At 42.3% G+C, this 18285-nt stretch overlaps 1 protein-coding gene across 1 annotated transcript; it reads left to right on the top strand.

Annotated features, from left to right (window-relative positions):
• Positions 1 to 901: 901 nt before the first annotated feature.
• Positions 902 to 17377, top strand: LOC306736703 (msx2-interacting protein; the record flags this gene model as incomplete). The annotated part of the gene is made up of 16 exons (XM_079218357.1): positions 902 to 984; positions 2228 to 2542; positions 5639 to 6115; positions 6230 to 6384; positions 7176 to 7376; positions 7543 to 7694; positions 7776 to 7907; positions 8014 to 8127; positions 8224 to 8337; positions 8430 to 8530; positions 8807 to 9525; positions 11198 to 11295; positions 16480 to 16548; positions 16651 to 16845; positions 16935 to 17093; positions 17246 to 17377. 16 exons carry the CDS (start codon positions 902 to 904, stop codon positions 17375 to 17377), a joined length of 3216 nt encoding a protein of 1071 aa, XP_079074483.1.
• Positions 17378 to 18285: the final 908 nt, after the last annotated feature.

Below are 18285 nucleotides of genomic sequence, written 5' to 3'. Positions count from 1 at the left end.
CTTTTCATAAGAAGAAAGACTTGAGGGCCGAACAATACATTCGGGATGTATTGATTTTGAAATAATGTATCAAGCTAAAATGACAAACATTTGCTGGTTTCAGCCAACTGTGGTTCGCAGCCTTCTTATCTTTATAAACTGAATATCTTTTCTTTTTTTGCTTTTTATAGAACAAAACAGGCCGTTTGAAAACGTAATTTTGGATTCTGAAATTTAATTAAATTTATTCATTCGAATTTTTCTAGATAATAAAAGAAATAATCGATTAATTGAAAAACTATGGTCGAAAGATTGACATTAAGCCTATAGTTTCGCCCCAGTTGACGCTTATATGCATTTATATATGGTACTTTGACACACACTGTCTGGGGTTGCAATATAGAGCAACCTTATACTCAGCTTGAAAGGAATAGGTCAACTTGTATCAAATGATTTCACGAAAGTTGAGCCTTTATCCAACACTGGCACATTAAATGATGATTGGATCTTCTTTTCTGCAACTGGGATGTATTATAATCATTAACATTGATTACCTTGCATAACAATATTTTTTAAAAAACGAGTGACTCTGCGGACAAATCCTGCTCGCTGGCTGCAGATTGTTGTTGTCGAAGAAATCGCGTGCTCACTGTTGTCTGTGTGTTCGTAACTATCAAGCACGCGCTGCACACGAGCCCGGGGCCGCGCAGCTCGCACCCAAAACAACCAGGAGCGAGTCTCACGCGCGTCCACGTACATGGATCGAGGACGCATCAGCTAAAGCTAAACGGGCAGCAGGCTACCAGGCCCAGATTATTCACGGAGTCCCCCGTCGTTCATTTTGTTCAGGCGGACCTCCGACCGGCAGGGATTAGAAACGTGCACGATCATATGAGTGATAAGGGGGGAAGAATAGCGCAAGATGGTTCGGGAAACCAGACACCTTTGGGTGGGAAATTTACCCGAACATGTCCGAGAGGAGAAAATCGTGGAGCATTTTAAACGGTAGGTTACGCAAGAGGAAGAACGCTCCTCTGTTGGCCGAGCAGCGCGCGCTAGCTTCAGTACGGACGTTAGCTCGTTGCGACGGTCAGACTAATGCTAACGAGGCTAACAGTCGCGTTAAGTTTTACAAGTCGGGGTTTCCTCCGTGCTGTCACGGCTATATTTATTGAACTGGCATTGTGGGTACGGAACCACTTAAGTGTAAAGGTTTACCGTCTATAGAAATGGGCTAACTTTTGTAAAAGGCAGTCGGCTGGTAGCTCTGCGATCGAGCCACCGAGCTACCAGCCAACCAACCATTTTGTGGGAAGTCGAGACGTTTACATGATCCGTACGAGCCGAAAGGCAGCTAACGCTCGCTGGACGGCAGGTCAAATAACACGAGAACACTTGGGCTATTTTAGCCAGTGGGAGCGGGCGAGTCGTAACGTTGCTTCTCGGATCAACTGTGTTTGAGAAATATTAAAATGTAGATGATGCAAAATCTGCGACGATCAGAGCTGATAACAAATGTTAGCAAGTTGTTGAGCTGCTCGACGTCGGTAGCCATCACTGTTACTTACTTAAACTCTGCTAACGTGCCCCGTGTTGTTTTCAAATAGGCCATTTTACATGTAAATTGCAAACGAGGTTTCGCTCCCCGTAGCTAGCGCCCAAGTGCTTGGATATATAGAAAGCATGGACGTGTATGCTTCCCATTGTTTGTATAACTATTTTTAAACCATATAGGCTAATGATATGTCTTAATCGGTTTGCTACGTTATGTAATGGCCCCTTGAGTCACTCATCAACATACTTGCATGCAATACAGCAAGCATTAAAATCACATCCAGTCATCGTTTACATGATCTACTGTGGTATAGCATTACTAGCTAGCTAGTGACAATTAAATGTGTGATGATCTGCTTTTTATCGTTATTAAACACTGACATTTGACATGTGTTAGGTCCCAGAGGGATTTTTGATTAAATGGGTACCGTGAGGTTTCTTTAGAAACCTTCACAACACTCAAAACAATACTGTTTAAGAGGCTTCCTGAAGTTCAGATAGTTTGTTGCTGTTAGGGGGCCGAAAAGGAAACGTTAATGCAAAGTACTTTTTTTGTGTGTTGCTTTTTGTATCGGTGCTTCTTCTGCTCTCCATTTACCAGGCTCTGGCACACAGAAAAAAAACAGTTGCAATCTCTCTACTCTTGTCCGGGGCATATGTCATTTCCTCTTTGTTTTCTTTGTATTTTCCACAGGTATGGGCGTGTGGAAAGTGTCAAAGTCCTGCGGAAGCGGGGGTCAGAGGGTGGTGTTGCAGCCTTTGTGGATTTTGTGGATATCAAAAGTGCGCAGAAGGCTCACAATGCTGTCAACAAGATGGGAGACAGGGACCTTCGGACTGACTACAATGAACCTGGGTCAGTCCCTAGTGCTGTTCGGGGCCTTGAAGACAGCTCTCCCTCGAGCAGTCGAGACGTTACAGGATTCACTAGGGGAACAGTTGGTCCAGTGTTTGGCCCACCTGTTTCCCTTCACACCAGAGAGGGACGTTATGAACGGAGAATAGATGGGTAAGTGGACACGGCCTCCCCATGAAATCCAGGGGAATTTAACTATTGGATAGGTGTAAAACCGTAACACATAGTGGGGGTTATGTGTGAGAGATAGATGCCTCAAGGAGGTTGCACAAAGGTAATTAGGGATCGTTCCACTTTTCATCATAATTGACTCGCCTTTCCCATGGGATCTAATTAAATTAACTACACATTATCATTTGGTAAGTTAACTATAATTCAAGGTTTGACATCTGGTTTGGATATTACATCTGTGAGGAATATACTGGTGAGTTTTGGATTTATTACATTTTGTGGGGAACTACCATGGGGAGCTCTTGGATACTTTTCAAACATTTTCCGCCTAAATATCGGATCTAACCTCGATTTTACTTGGAATCGCTTGAAAGTGGAAGTAAATCCCTATTATAAAGGATGTACTTTTCTTTGAAGAATCTAGTCAGGTAATATATCATTATGTCAAGGACCTCCTATCTCGGGTGGTCAATTTTTTTCTTCTCTTGGCTACTGGCGATGGATGGACTAATTTTACAATTTTTTTTGCATCTGTGGATACAGCTTGTTCTGGATTAAAGTTTTCAACAAGTGGATGGAAGAACTTCACATTTGTTACACATCACAAAAGAAAGATCGATGTAGTGCATATATTCTAGGCTATCTCAGTCATTTTAGGGTGAGATTAACTACAATAAACAATTTATGTCGCATATATGGAAGTTATAACAAGAAGAATTTGCAAGAACAAAGAGGATCCAAACACCAAGATTGTGGAGCTATTCTTGTTTAAGATTGATGGCCATGAAGACACGTGAAGACCGCATAGTTGGGATGTACCCTCCTGGATGTACCGGTACGCACCCCATGTTGGATGTACTGATGTGGAGCCTAGTATGGATAGGTGTAGCAACCATTTATCTGGATTACTCAAGTGTGGATGTAGCTGTGTAAGGCGTCAGCTCATTGAGGAGAAGAGCACTTAGAGTAAGTTACAGAGAGCTGAAGACAACATTTTCAAAGTAACTTGAAATGTTTACTGCCAAAAGATGAAGCCTTCCAGTACGTAGAAGATCTTTGGATTCTGGAATTAAGATGCCTATGAGCCCATGAGGAGTTTATATGCTGTGATCATAGTGTCTGTGAGTCTACACGCTTGTGTGATTTTTAAACTACTTGATATTATCGGTGGAACGTAACTTTTGGAACGTACTGACATACAAGACAAGATTGCTCCAATTGGATGTATTTTCCATTCGGGCACCTACTTACTGTATAGGCAACCTGGAATTACACGAATTACCCTGAAGTTCATCATATTTTTAAAAACAAAATCCATATTTATTTATTACTATTTTATGTTATATATTTATTTTTTTAACACATGTCCAGAAATCCATAAAGAGGTCCATTTCTGTGATTGTTTTGTTTTTTCCTTTTTCCATCCAGTGAAGAGAATTAAGTAGCCTAACTGTGGATTATACATCAACAACCTACTGGCCTGGTGCTCCACAGTATTTGAAGATAACGTGCAGTGCGATTTCAAGAGAACCGTTTTTGCCTAATTAGATCAATTGATTTTTCCCCTTGGTTTTTCATTCGGGCTCTCACATTCTGATCCACCTAGAATTTATTTGGATTAGTTTCGGTAACTTCTTTCCAAAAAGGTTGGTATTGCTCTGCCCTCTGCATATTTTCTTTCTCTAACATTCCTTAGTGCTTTGTCTAATATTAGGTTTTGCACTGCTTTTAGGGAACATATTGATTTGATGCGAGAGGAGAAAAACTATTTTTATAAAATGCATATATACAATATGTATTTGTCATTTCTTTATTTCCAGCATCACATAAATACTACAGAGTATTATTTTCACATTAAATATGTCTATCTGAACTGCATGGCATTTTACATTCCAGTCCCACTCAGCTCCTCAAAAAGAGAATTGTACGGTTGAATATTTAAGAGAAATTTTAAATGATCTTTTTCTTACCAGAAATAGTTCATTAACAGTCAACCTCTGAAATCAGCTCCCCTGGACACCCAAAGTAGTCAAAAGTGATCAATGTTATTGCAAATGAAAGTAATTGAAATGTACTAAGAACAGCATTACAACATTGCTGAATTATGTGTTTGTATGAATAGATTTTCATAATGAAGAAGTTGGAGTGACAAAGTCTGGGGCGGCTTTGTTTCACGTGACTGTTTTATGAATTTACAGTATAGAAAAGTGTGCTTGTTGGCTGTCAGAATATTAAATGTAATTTTAGGCTGCTGACAGTTCAGTAGCGCCACAAAAGTAAAGTCAATTTTATTGATATATCACAAATTTGCCTCAAATGGCTTTACAATCGGTACAGCATATGACACCGTCTATTTGTTCCCGTCGTCTATAGTAGTGTTTACAGACGGTGCCAGCATTTGAAAGGTTGACCCCATTATGTCATATCTTGATGAGTCAAATTGTTCGGCCTATTGTGTTGTGAGGAATTCTTTTTCGAGTCATTGTAAATGCTCCTCTAGCGCTAAACAATTTAAAAACTATATATATATATATATATATATATATATATATATATATATATATATATATATATATATATATATTTAAAAAAAAACAGATCTTAATAGTTACTGTGAGGAACTTTTAATTGCTCAATTTAATACAGATGCCTCTTTATAAACAAGACCATTCCACCATGGACAACCCAGATCCAGCTACGCTGCAGCCTTTGACCCCCCCAGGAAGTGAATGAAAGTGAAAGTTCCTTGTAGTAACTTTTATCAAAGTTGAGCACTTCTGTTTTCTTAATTGATTAGCTGGAACCCAATAGCGAGGATCGGTGACCAAAAATTGACTGACTAATTAATTTAGCTCAGGCAAATTACATGATCTATACATTATTAGTATTCAGCTGCACAACTTATCTGGCCTCCTCTCAGCTGTGTCCTTGCTGTACCGACCATCTCGATTTTTGCTATTGTGCTCTTAAATGTCAAATAATTTAATAAGAAATTGTTGTGTTTTTCTTGCCTTTCCCCTCCAACACCTAGTAATAATTTTGTTTCCCCCTCCTCTCTACTCTGTTCTTATTTCACAGTAGCTCAGAAAGCCGTGAACGTGCATATGATCACAGCCCATATGGACACCATGAGCGCAGTGGCACTTTCGACAGACAGCGTCACTACAACGCTGATTATTACCGCGATCGTACCATGTTTGCTGCTGCCGGCCCAGGGAGCAGTGCTATCGCGGGGACCTTTGAGGCATCAGACCCACATTTTGACTCTAGAATTCGAGACCCCTTTACTCTGACTAATTCTACACGACGTGACCTATACAGAGATGACAGAGGACGACGGGTTGATAGAACCTACCATCACCGTCGGAGCCGATCATCCCATTCCTCACAGTCAAGGCACCCTTCCCCACAACGGACCACGGGACAAACTCCCAAAACGCCTCATTCCCCTAAAAGAGCTCCTTTGTCCCCTGGGAGAGGTCCACGATCTCGATCCCACAGCAGATCTTCGAGCTCTGATTCTGTCAGCAGCACCAGCAGCACGGGCAGCGGCAGGTGTGACATTGGTTATGATATTAAAGTTTCATTGGAAACATGAACAGGTACCAACAAATTCTGTTTAAACTCAGACAAGTGTCTAATCATGGTTCTCTTTTCTTCTGTGATAAGTGATTCAAACAGCAGCTCAAGTGATGGATCTCGGGCACACTCTGCCCAGTCGTCGGCTACACACGCCCCTACTCAGTCTTCTATGGGACTAGACTCCGATGAGCCACGCAGAAGCTTTGGAATTAAAGTGCAAAACCTACCAGTACGCTCCACAGGTGAGTTTCTACATCTTATAGTCATGTTAATAACCCTTTTACTTTTCATACTTACTCAGAAGTATCAGTAAAAAAAAATGTTGTAGACCAGCTGCGACAATCAAACAAGAGAATCTGTATCTGCCAATATGGATCATCAATGATCGGCAATTGGTATCGGCAGCAAAAAATATATAATCAGGGATCTCTAATAGTTATATTTGCTCCTTTTTTATTTTCTGCCGATCCGTTATACAATCAAACCGTTTTATGATCTTTTGTACCAGTAATATATATGTATACAATGTCATATATATCTATATATTATATTTTCAATCAATTTATGTTCCTTCACATATTTTTTAAATATTTTTTGGAACTATTTTCTTTTCTTTTTGGACTTCGTTATAGCCACATAACATTCTTCTGTTATTTGATCCTTTGAATCTGGATGTGATCCGACTGGTGTACGGGTCACTGTGCTTTTCGTATTTCACAGATATGCTCTTCAGTTTACTCAAATAATTATAGCGAAGATTCCTGGACCACAATCTTGTATTCTATAGCTATACATTATAAACCTTTCTTCTAAATATTTGTGATTTATGTATACCTATTCAAATTGATGCCGTGTACAACAACAGCTGAGGAGTAGAAAACTTCCTGATCAGGGTTTTTTTAATTTCTTTAAAAAAGACAAATCAAAAGTAGTACATTGCTAATTCCAGCTGTGACACTTGACCTCCCACAACAACGAACATTGGGCGGTACAGGGCATTAAATAGTAATCTTTTTTTGTTTCCCCTCCATAGACACAAGTTTAAAAGATGGACTTTTCCATGAATTCAAGAAACATGGGAAAGTGACCTCAGTGCAGATCCATGGAGCTTCAGAAGACCGCTATGGTTTGGTGTTCTTCAGGCAACAAGAGGACCAGGAGAAAGCCCTCACTGTCTCGAAAGGAAAGCTGTTCTTTGGCATGCTCATTGAAGTCACGGCCTGGAATGGCCCAGGTAATTGATACAAAACAGCATTGTGATGAATACTTGGTGCCAACAAATTATTTCAGAAAACACTATTACGTAAAACTATATGTTTTTGTGCTGATGTTGGATAATATGAGCTTGACATTAGCAGCATGTCAGTAATGTTAATGATAAACTTTGTCCTTCCCCTCAGAAACAGAGAGTGAAAATGAGTTCAGGCCCTTGGATGGGCGGATAGATGAGTTCCACCCAAAGGCCACAAGGACACTGTTTATAGGCAACCTTGAGAAGACCACCAGTTATCAACAACTCCTTGATATTTTTCAACGCTTTGGAGAAATTGTGGTATGCTACCATTTGACACTGAATGTGTAAATTGGTACATTTAACATTTGATAAGGCTCTTTAATTGTTCAGTGTTTCCTCCTCAAGGACATTGACATCAAGAAAGTAAATGGAGTTCCCCAGTATGCCTTTGTGCAGTACTCTGACATTGCCAGTGTCTGCAAGGCCATTAAGAAGATGGACGGAGAGTATCTGGGAAGCAACAGACTAAAGGTAGGGTTTTTACAGTTAACAAGAGTATCATTTCTGGTTTGAGTAGGTTTACAATCTAATGTATTCTGTGTATATAATATGCCTGTTGTTCTTTTTCTCTTTGAAGCTTGGGTTTGGAAAGAGTATGCCCACTACGTGTGTTTGGCTAGATGGCCTAGCAACCAGTGTTACAGAGCAATACCTCACACGGCATTTCTGCCGTTATGGACATGTAGTGAAGGTAAAGGGTTATATTTTCTCTTAAGATTTTCAGGGTTTTATTTTAATGCCGTCTTAGTTTTCAAAACTCTAAATCTATCTTTTTGTCCTTTTTTAGGTTGTCTTTGATAGATTGAAAGGGATGGCCCTCATCTTGTACAACAACACAGATTTTGCTCAAGCAGCTGTGAGGGAGACCAAAGGTTGGAAAATTGGTGGCAATAAAATAAAGGTAAATGGTAGCAATTATTATATTTATTAGTGAAATGTATTTTTCATGCGTGTTTGTATTGGTGCACAATTAATTGTATTTATTTATTAAAGGTGGATTTTGCAAGTCAAGAGAGTCAGATGGCTTTCTACCGATCTATGCAGGCATCCGGTCAAGACATTAGAGACTTCTATGAAATTCCTACTGAACGAAGGTACATTTCCCATAGTTTGAATTGCATGCAAGAGACAATTAAATACTTTTTTTTTACATGTCAGAAAGTTGTCCGTTAATAGAATTGATAAGATTTTAAACCGTTCTTTAAAAATGTCTATTGTAAAGTGAGATTATTTTTTTTAGAATGCCTGCTGCAAAATATGTTAGCCCCTCTTAATCTGAAAGTGACGGTGCTACTTTATGAAATTATATATTATTTAGTTTAACAAGTGCCATTGCTTGTCTCGTCCCATTTTCTCCATTCACTCTGTAGAGAGGAACGCAGACCTCCATACCATGAATTTCCTGCAGAAAGGGCTTACTATGAGAATATACGAACCCCTGGCATCTATCCAGAGGAAGCTAGAAGAGACTTTGCTGCTCGCAGCAGAGAACGTTTTCCTGAACTGGAACACTATCAGGGGGAACACTTTGACCCACGCTATCATGAAGACCCAAGAGACTACAGGGATTACAGAGACCCCTTTGAGCAAGACATCCGAAAATACACATATATTCAAAGAGAGCGGGAAAGAGAACGAGAACGTTTTGAGGCTGACCGCAGCAGGTGGAGCCCTTCCCATCCAAGACGACCTGTTACTCCTACGGTATCGCCTTCACCATCTGAGCGGGCTCCCAGAGAAGCAGAACGGCGGGTTTACAGTCAGTCCTCTGAACGAAGTGGTAGTGTGAGTTCGATGTCACCACCACACTTTGATAAATCTGAAAAGACCCTGCCTGAAGTTGCCTCGAAGACTGATAAGAGCAGCCAACCAGATCGTGTGCCAAGTGCTGAGAAAACCAAACGTGCAAAACGAAAGGAGAAAGGCGACAAAGACAAAGCTGAGAAGATTAAATCAAGGAAAGCAAAGGGGCAATCCCCATCTAACCCACCACCTGAAACAGAGCTTGAGACTAGTTTTGATGGAGGGTCTGGAAGAGGAAGGGGATCAGACCAGGATTCTCTTGAGAAGCAGAAAAGTAAAGGGGATGGTGAGTCTCTTACTGGAAATCCGTTGTCAACTGCTTATCAAGACCCTGTAAAAAGTGAAAGATCTGAAACGAGTAAAGTTGAGAATTCAGACTTGGATGGAAAAAACAGACTCAAGAAACATCTTAAGCCCGATATTGGAAATGATGGGAAAGACTCATCAGTGGATTCAGATCGCCTTGCTGCAAGAAAAAGGCGCTTTGCTGATTCAGGTGGCAGGACTATTCGTCAGAAAAGAAGCAGGCATGAAGAGGAGGATGTTTTTCCCTCCGCTGACTTTGGTGCTAGTGCCACATATTTGAAAGAGTCGGACACTGACAAAAACAAAGATTCACAACGGAGAGATTCAAGACTCAAGGCTGATAAAAGTAGCACACCGAAGGATGGTCAAGAGGACCTTAGAGGGCAAAGAGAGAAATCAGAGGGACCTTTGGACCCACTGGAGTCAAAACGACATCCAGGGCACACTTCATCCAGAAGGTTTTCCCATGAGGGGAATACCGACCAAAGCAGTATAAGAGAGCAAGAACACCTTGCTGCTTTCAAATTTGGTGCTCAGAATGCTGACTCTGATAAAAGTGTTAAAAACAAGGAAGACTATGTTGATATTGACCTCTCTCAGAGTTACCGCAAGCAGATGGAGCAAAATAGACGGTTGCACCAGCAGCAACAGCAGCTTGAGTCTGACAAATCTGACAAACCAGGAAGTCCTCAAGGAAGTGAAACAGAGGACATGGAACATCGCAGTCTTGTGCATGAAGTTGGTAAACCACCTGAGGATGTCACAGACAATTTCCCGTCTCACAAACTAAAGAAACTAGACCAATTTGAAACTGACCCGGGATGTAAGAGGGAGCGTGTCTACAGGAGCTTTAGACAAAAAAGTCAAGATCCTGACTGGAACAACATCCCCTCTCCAGGACATCAGCACTTCCCTCACCATGGAGATGAGGACTTTGTGGACCCTTCTCAGGCTCAGAAAGAGTTAAGTAGAATTGAGGAAAAGATTCACCCAGATCTGGAGCTATTGGTCAAAAGGACACATAACACACAGGCAAACAAGCCAAACACTCCTTTACTTACAGTGGAAGAAGAGCAACAAAAAAGATGGGAGAGCAGAGTTAAACAAGACTTGTTACCTGACCTGAACATTTCTAGAAGTCTAAGTAAGAACATTCACAATCGCAAGCGTTTGGAATTTGGTATTTGGCATGACTTGGAGCCTGGGGAAGTACGATCGGACTCTGAGGAGGACAGAGAGAACAAACCCCACTCTCCCATGCCGTCCACATCTATGCCGTTTGCCGAGAGGCCAAGGGTTGACAGGTTTTCAGACCCTAAAATAGCACATCTGGAAAGGAACAAATTCTACTCCTTTGCACTTGATCAAACTATCACACCTGATACAAAGGCTCTGCTTGAACGTGCAAAATCTCTTTCCTCTTCAAGAGAAGATAACTGGTCATTTTTGGATTATGATTCTCACTTTGCAGGTTTACGCAACAGAAAGGATACTGAGAAGGTAGAATCAGCACCACGACCTACACCTTCCTGGTACATGAAAAAGAAAAAGATTCGAAGTGGGTCTGAAGACAAACTTGATGACAGGAAGGAGGAACCTAAGCAAGAGGAACAAGAACGCAGGGAACTTTTTGCCTCCCGCTTTCTTCACAGCCCCGTCTTTGAGCTGGACTCTAGGCGACTTCAACACTTGGAACGCAAACATGAAGAACCTGAACAAAACCAACAGCCTGGTCAGCAAGGGGCAGATGGTGAACTTGACTCGGGGCCAGTTGTCCTTTTCCATAGTCGTTTTTTGGAACTCACACGACTGCAACAACAGAAGAATAAAACCCATCAGCTGCAAGAGGCAAAAAGAGACACATTGCCTACAGATGAGAATAAAGTGGAAAAAGCACCTGTTCAAGAGCAACACGCTTTGCAGTCGCCTGAAATAATAGAATCGATCATGGAGCCAGAACTTAAGCCCATCAGTCCTGCTGAAGAGCTGATCTCTGAACCCAGAATCGCACCAACTTCTGTTACCCAATCTGTGCTCAAAGACATTCCTCTGCCAGAGGAGAAATGTGTTGTGTTAATCCAGGCCCCTGATCTATGTACCGCTGTGTCCATCATAAAGGAAGAGGCAAAAGAAGAGGTGACAGAAAATGAACCAGTCGTTCCCATGCACCACCCATTAACTGAGGCACCATCTGATACCGAACCTACACAAATAGCAGCACCTGAACCCAGTTATTCAGTGGATGGATGTAAACCGTCTGCATCTGAATGGAAATTGGATATTGCTGAGGATGTTGCACCTCTGTCTACTGAGAAACCATGCCGTCGGGATTCTCATGATGATTTTGTTAGCATTTCAGAAGCAGAGCTGGATCCTGAGACCACACAACCAGAAGTGCCTGAAGCCACTTGTCCCATACCACCGAGTCTTCTAGAGGAAGAGAAAGAAACCCACATGGTTTGGAAAGCAGCAGCAGAGCCTGAGGTAGAGAGGAAACTTCAAGTTGGTAAAATGCAGACGTCCATTGATAATGACACAAATGATGAGCCAGTCTCGCCTCAGAAAGAGCATAAAACTAAAGAAATAAAAAATAAAAAGGGCAAACAATCCCCAGCTCAAGTTGCTCCTGTTCCCGTCATATCAACCTCTGGTGCTGAGAAACCAGCAACACGCAAGAGTGAGCGCATTGACAAAGAGAAGTCGAAAAGAGGATCATCCCCAAGAGCTGAATCAAAGTCCACAGGCAAATCTCCTATTCATGGATCAGAACCTGATTTGTCCGAGCCGGGCATATCAGCGGGCAGAGCAAGACGAAGGAATGTTAAATCAGTGTATGCCACTCCAGTTGAAGATGATGCGCCAGTTCGTTCTGGAAAGGAGCCAGAGTCACCGCGCTCTGTGCGAAAGCGAGGTCCAGACAAAGATGCAACACAACAACAAAATATCGAACAGGATCCACCTGTCCACATTCCTACAACTAAAAGAGGCCGTCCTCCCAAGAATCGCAGACACGGTGACGAGAGTTCAACAGTAAAAGTAGAAAAATCTAAAATGGACAATAAAGACACAGATTCAAATGAATCGGAAGGTGGGGAACGATTTCCAAGAGTGTCAAAAGGAAAAACATCCCCTCATGGCACAAAGAGTTCATTGAATCCAATGTCGACAGTCCTAGAATCTGAATCAACAAGGAAGGGGGAAAAAACTGAGGTGGCTGATGATGATCAAGAAATGGATTTCACAGATGAAGATTCCTTAGCTTTGCAAGATTCATCAAGTTCATGTAAAGAAGAACCAACAATAAAAGTTGACCAAAAGAAAGAGGAGAAAGACAAACAAGGAAGAGAATTGGGCAGAAATAAAGATGTTTTCCATGAAAAGGCTTTCGAGGGTAAATCAAATGGGAAAGAGACAGATTCCCAAGTTTTGGAAGGGAAACCCACCTTGGAAAAAGACGGGATTGTTCGAGGAAAAACCAAGTTGACAAGAACTCCCAAGTCTCCTGTTCTTAAGAACCTCAAAATCAGACTAAATGTGACTGAGGTGAAAGATCTTCTTCAATTAGGGGATGATGAACAAGAAGATTCTTCAAAAAAGTTCAAACCTGGTGAGCAGAGTGATCATGTTTCAAAGTGTACTAATGTCAACAAAGGAGGTTCCAACAATGACGAAAAGGAAAATGCCACTGAGGGGAAAAAAGAGCTTCTTGAATCACCAAAAAGCTTAATTTCACAGCTGGAATTGGAGCAGGCTCTGAGGAACATTGCTAAACTTACAGATCCAGCCTTTCCAACAGAACCATCAACGCTGCTCGTCCCGCCTGCAGAAGTGAAAAGTGACCCAGAGGAAGAAAAACCTTCAAATCCTGCTAGCGAGACAGAACTCATGGCTGCTATCGACTCAATAACTGCTGAAGCTGGAACTGTGTCAATTCCTCCAGCAGCTACATCAAGTGCAGATGTAGGTTCAGAACCTGAGGTACAAGATTTGATTTTGCCTGCCAAGGAAAATGAACCTGAAACGAATATACCTGCAATACAGGAGGCGGCTGGCTTCCCTGCCACAGTAAAAAAGGGCACCAAGGGAAGACCTAAACGTTCTAAAGGCCAAAAGCAAGTAAGAAAAGATTCAAAGGAAGGACCTTCAATAAGTGAGGAATTGACAACTTCTTTAGCAGATAGCCCACCTTCCAGTGTAAAGACTGTTCCCACAACAACTCCCTCAGCAGCAGCAACTCCATCAGCCGCAACTGCTGCGGTTATTACTTCTACTACATGGAAGCCAGAACCTGAGCCTTTAGCTGTCAAGGTTTCAGATGTAAACGCAGAGTCAGTGTTATCTTCTGAAGAACAGATTCAACATCTTAAATCTGTTAACCCTCAGTCTAGGAGTCAAATATGCCCAAAGCCTCAACAGGTGCCTGCTGACTGCATCTCCCCTTCCCTGTCTCCCATAGCCAACAATCCAAATATCAGACCCATTCAAACAAGTAGAATTCCTGTTTCTCCACCAGATTGGCGCCATCAATCTAAAGATACAGGAGTCTCCTCTTCACCTTTCATGCCGTTGGCATCGAAGGAAAACCAGCCTATACCCTCAGACTCTGAAAACATGGATATTGATCATGGCACCAGTGACTTGAGGCAGATTCTTATGAAACATAAAAATATTTCATTGCCAGGCAGTAGTTCTATTCCAAGTAATCTACCCACTCTGCGAGATCAGAACCCCTCTGAAAGTAATGCTTCATCAGCTGTTGTGCCAAATAAGTCACCACTATCCGGTAGTGGTATGGCAGCTCATCCAGCTCCACCTATTGTTCGAGCGCCAGCCTCACTACCGTCTTGTGAGACAAAGTCTGTGATCTCTGTTATTGCGTCCACTGCAACCTCTGTTATCAGTCGTGTTTGCAACCCTCCTGAGGCTGAGGACAAAGTAAACATGAACATTGGAAATCCCTGTGTGGACATGACTGTACCCAAACCAGCTTATAGGCCGAGCAAAGACGATACTGGATCATACCATGGACCGTCTGTTGGTGATGGAGGCGGAGGTGCTGCACGCTTCATTGTCGAAAGCCCTACTCTTGGGCCAGGCTCTTGCCCAGGGCTGAGAGTAAATACATCTGAAGGAGTGGTAGTATTGAGCCACTCAGGCCAGAAAACAGAGGGACCACAAAGGATTAGTGCAAAAATAAGTCAGATCCCACAAGCAACAGCAGGTGACATGGAATCGCAGCAGCTGGTGTCCATGCCCCAGATAAAACAGGAAATGTATAGTCATCCTCATCTAGGACTTCAAAAGGGGCCTTCATTGCAGACCGATCATGGGCATCCTGGTAAGACGCAGTCAACTTTGTCCTCTATTAAACAAGAAAACACTGGTTTGGACAAGATGGAATCTACTTACCAATCTGGACCTCAAGGAGTAGTGAAGCGTCTCACACAGGGCAACCAGCAAGTAATGAGTTACCATGAGTACATGCCAATAAAACATCAAAAGAAAATGGACAGTGTTGACCCTCACAGTACGGATGGAGCTAAACCGACTTGGACCTCTGCCATAAGTCCTGCAATAAGCCCCCATTTGCCCTCTCCACCTGGCAACCACGTAGGTTTTACAGCGGCTGGTGACAGAGCAACCTCTCATATCAGTGGGGTCAAACAGGAGCCGCGATCCCCTCGTAAGTCGGGTCATCCACACACTCAGTTTACTAAAGTGTCCTCACCCGTAGGCTCCTCGTCACCTAAGGGCATACCAGTGATGTTATCGACTGGCCTTCCTGCCATGCAACAGTTTATTACTGGTGTACATCATGCAGAGCAGTCGGTTATCATGCAACCTCACAGTGTGGCTGGAGGCTTGGGACGGATGTCTCCTCACCGTGTCAACCAGTCAATGCCAGTGGGGCATCTTGGCCAAGGAGAAGCTCGGGTCAATACTCCACCTCTTTCTGTGATGAGCTATGGGATGCATAATGATCCTCTTGCCTCTCCGTGGTCTGGTCCCATGCAGTCACGGCCTACCTCACCCCAACCTGCTGGCAGAGAAAAGGTTCTCAAGGTAAACCCCGGTTCTTTGAGGGGTCATGACGGGGAACAGGAAGAAGCCAGACGCTTCCACCAGGCTTCAGGAAGACAATCTACTCCACAGTTAAAAGCAGAGACTATGCAGTCAGATCCTCGTGGGCCTTTGCGGAGTAATGTCCAGTTAGACACATACATGACACAAAGGGATATGCGTGTCCTCCTGCACCAACAGGGAGAGCGTTTGGCCACTGACCCTCATTCTGGACACATTCAAGAGACCCTTCCCTCTTCTGCACCTTCCAGCCTGCCCTTATCTTTGTCTCCAAGACCACATGTTTTGTCTAAAGGTGTGTCTGAGAAGGATATAACAAAGCAATTGGAGGCAAAGAGGCCACACTCTCCTCTTCCTAAAGATGGAATGATGGGGATCAGACAAACGGGGCAAGCAATGGCATCTCCCCAGAGAGTTCAACTAATGGCACCAGGACCTAGTGGCTCATTCCCAGAGTATACAGGGATGTACTCAAACCCGAGAAGCATCCATTCTCAAATACCAGAGTCGTCTCCTGTTGGACTTAACCAGCCGCCACTGAACGTCACACCAACCATGGTGAGTTCACTGCATATAACACCAGTTTAGTAGGTACACCCAGCTAAAAGTAATGCAGTCTGATAATTCCTACAATAAATCTGTCTTGCATGGATGCTATATCAGTGATGTTCAGTTTCTGTTTTAGAGAGCTGTAGATTTAACTTTATGGCCATTTTGAAAGCTGTGGTTTGTGCTGATAAGCGAGGCCGCCAATTACTAACTGGCCAACTGAGTAATCATGCAAATGTGGGTTTATAGCTTAATATTAGAAAAACTGTTCATGATGCATTCTACTATTTTCTTGAATCCTTAGGGTGCAGAACCCCAGACAAAACCAGATGGCAAGGTGGCGCAGCCTGTTAATATGGTGCAGTTGCTAACGGTAAGACAAAACCCGTCGGTATAAATTGCATTCAGGGTTGATCTGAACTAGAGCTGGCTTTGTCTGACATACTAGTTTTTGTTTTGTCTCGCATTTAAACAGAAATATCCAATTGTGTGGCAAGGCCTGCTGGCACTGAAGAATGACACGGCTGCAGTCCAGTTGCATTTCGTCTGCGGTAATAAAGCTTTGGCTCATCGGTCCCTGCCGCTTCAAGAAGGAGGCGCATTGCTTAGGATTGTCCAGAGAATGAGGCTGGAGGCTTCACAACTAGAGAGTGTAGCTCGAAGAATGACGGTACGTGCTCTTTACTTGCTCCCATTGAGTCATTTGTCTGTTTCATTAAATGGAGTCCAACAACATTTACTTTTTTTTTCTGCCTACAGGGGGACAGTGACTTCTGTCTTCTCATTGCGTTGCCATGTGGACGAGATCAAGACGACGTCCTAAACCAAACTCAAGCTCTTAAGGCGGCTTTCATCAACTACTTGCAGGCAAAGTTGGCTGCTGGTATCATTAATATCCCCAACCCGGGTTCCAATCAGGTCAGACATATGAGGCTTTTCACAATTTGTTTTAATATATTTAATAATGGATGATGATTAGTTAAAACAATATTTTCATAAAATAATGGGTGACCTCCACAGTTGTCTTTTAAAAATAAACTTATTGTGTCATTTTCTTTTTTTTTTTTCAGCCTGCCTATGTGCTACAGATTTTCCCACCGTGCGAATTTTCAGAGAGCCATTTATCTCAGCTCGCCCCCGACCTTCTCAACAGGATCTCCAGCATCTCACCACACCTCATGATTGTCATCACCTCTGTGTAACCGTCACTGCTGGGAACCGTATTATCAATGGATGTTCTTGCGGATGAGCCTCAGGAAACCAGAGGAATAGGATTACTTTTTTTTCTTTTTCTTGACACAATGGGAATGTGTAGGATAATACCCTATCGACGCTTTTTGTTTTCAGTCTATTTTTTCTTTTGTCACTCCAGTCTGTTTTTTTTTTGTCCTTCTCAAAAGAACTCGGAGATGGACCAAACCAGAATCAGTCTTATTTGACCATTTCTCTGCTGTATTTCTATTTATTGGAGTTTTATTTTAATGTTCGAAGATGCTCTGAAGAAAAAAATCAGGATGTTTGATGAACGAGTGACTATCTTGGTGGCCTTTTTTTCTTTCATCTGTCTTTTATTGATTGTCATATTCATTTCTTCACACGAGTGGATCATAGAAGCTTTTGCATCGCAATGGCTAAAAAGACATTTCAACGTCTCATTTTAAATAATTATGTGCAGACTATCTCGCCCAGGCTTTGTTTTAGAGAAGGAAGAATTAACTGTAAAACTATGGAGACCCTGTAGAGGACCACATTTGTTTTAACAGCTCCTTTAATTCCACCAGCTCTGCTCTTTTTCTCACAATACTGAAGAAAGTTACTTTTTTTGGCACCTGCCTTTGCATTGAACAAGCCACATTATGATTTGGGAGTTTTTGAATACAGGACTTGTAAATATTTTAAATATTTAAACTTTGACAATGGAACTTGGACAACTTAACAGAGACTTGAACTCTGGGACAAACCAGAATGCAAAGTGTGTGAAATTTAGATGGATATCCTTGATTTTTGGGTGTAAATACTTGTAACACAAGAAGGTTGGCAAACTCTCCCGTGGAGTCTGTTGATTGCACTTCATATTTTGTAACTCAAATAAAACAAACTCAAGAAAACT

The sequence above is a fragment of the Taurulus bubalis genome (assembly GCF_910589615.1).
Source record: "Taurulus bubalis genome assembly, chromosome: 5".
NCBI lineage: Eukaryota > Metazoa > Chordata > Actinopteri > Perciformes > Cottidae > Taurulus > Taurulus bubalis.
This window is presented reverse-complemented; position numbering and strand designations above follow the sequence as displayed.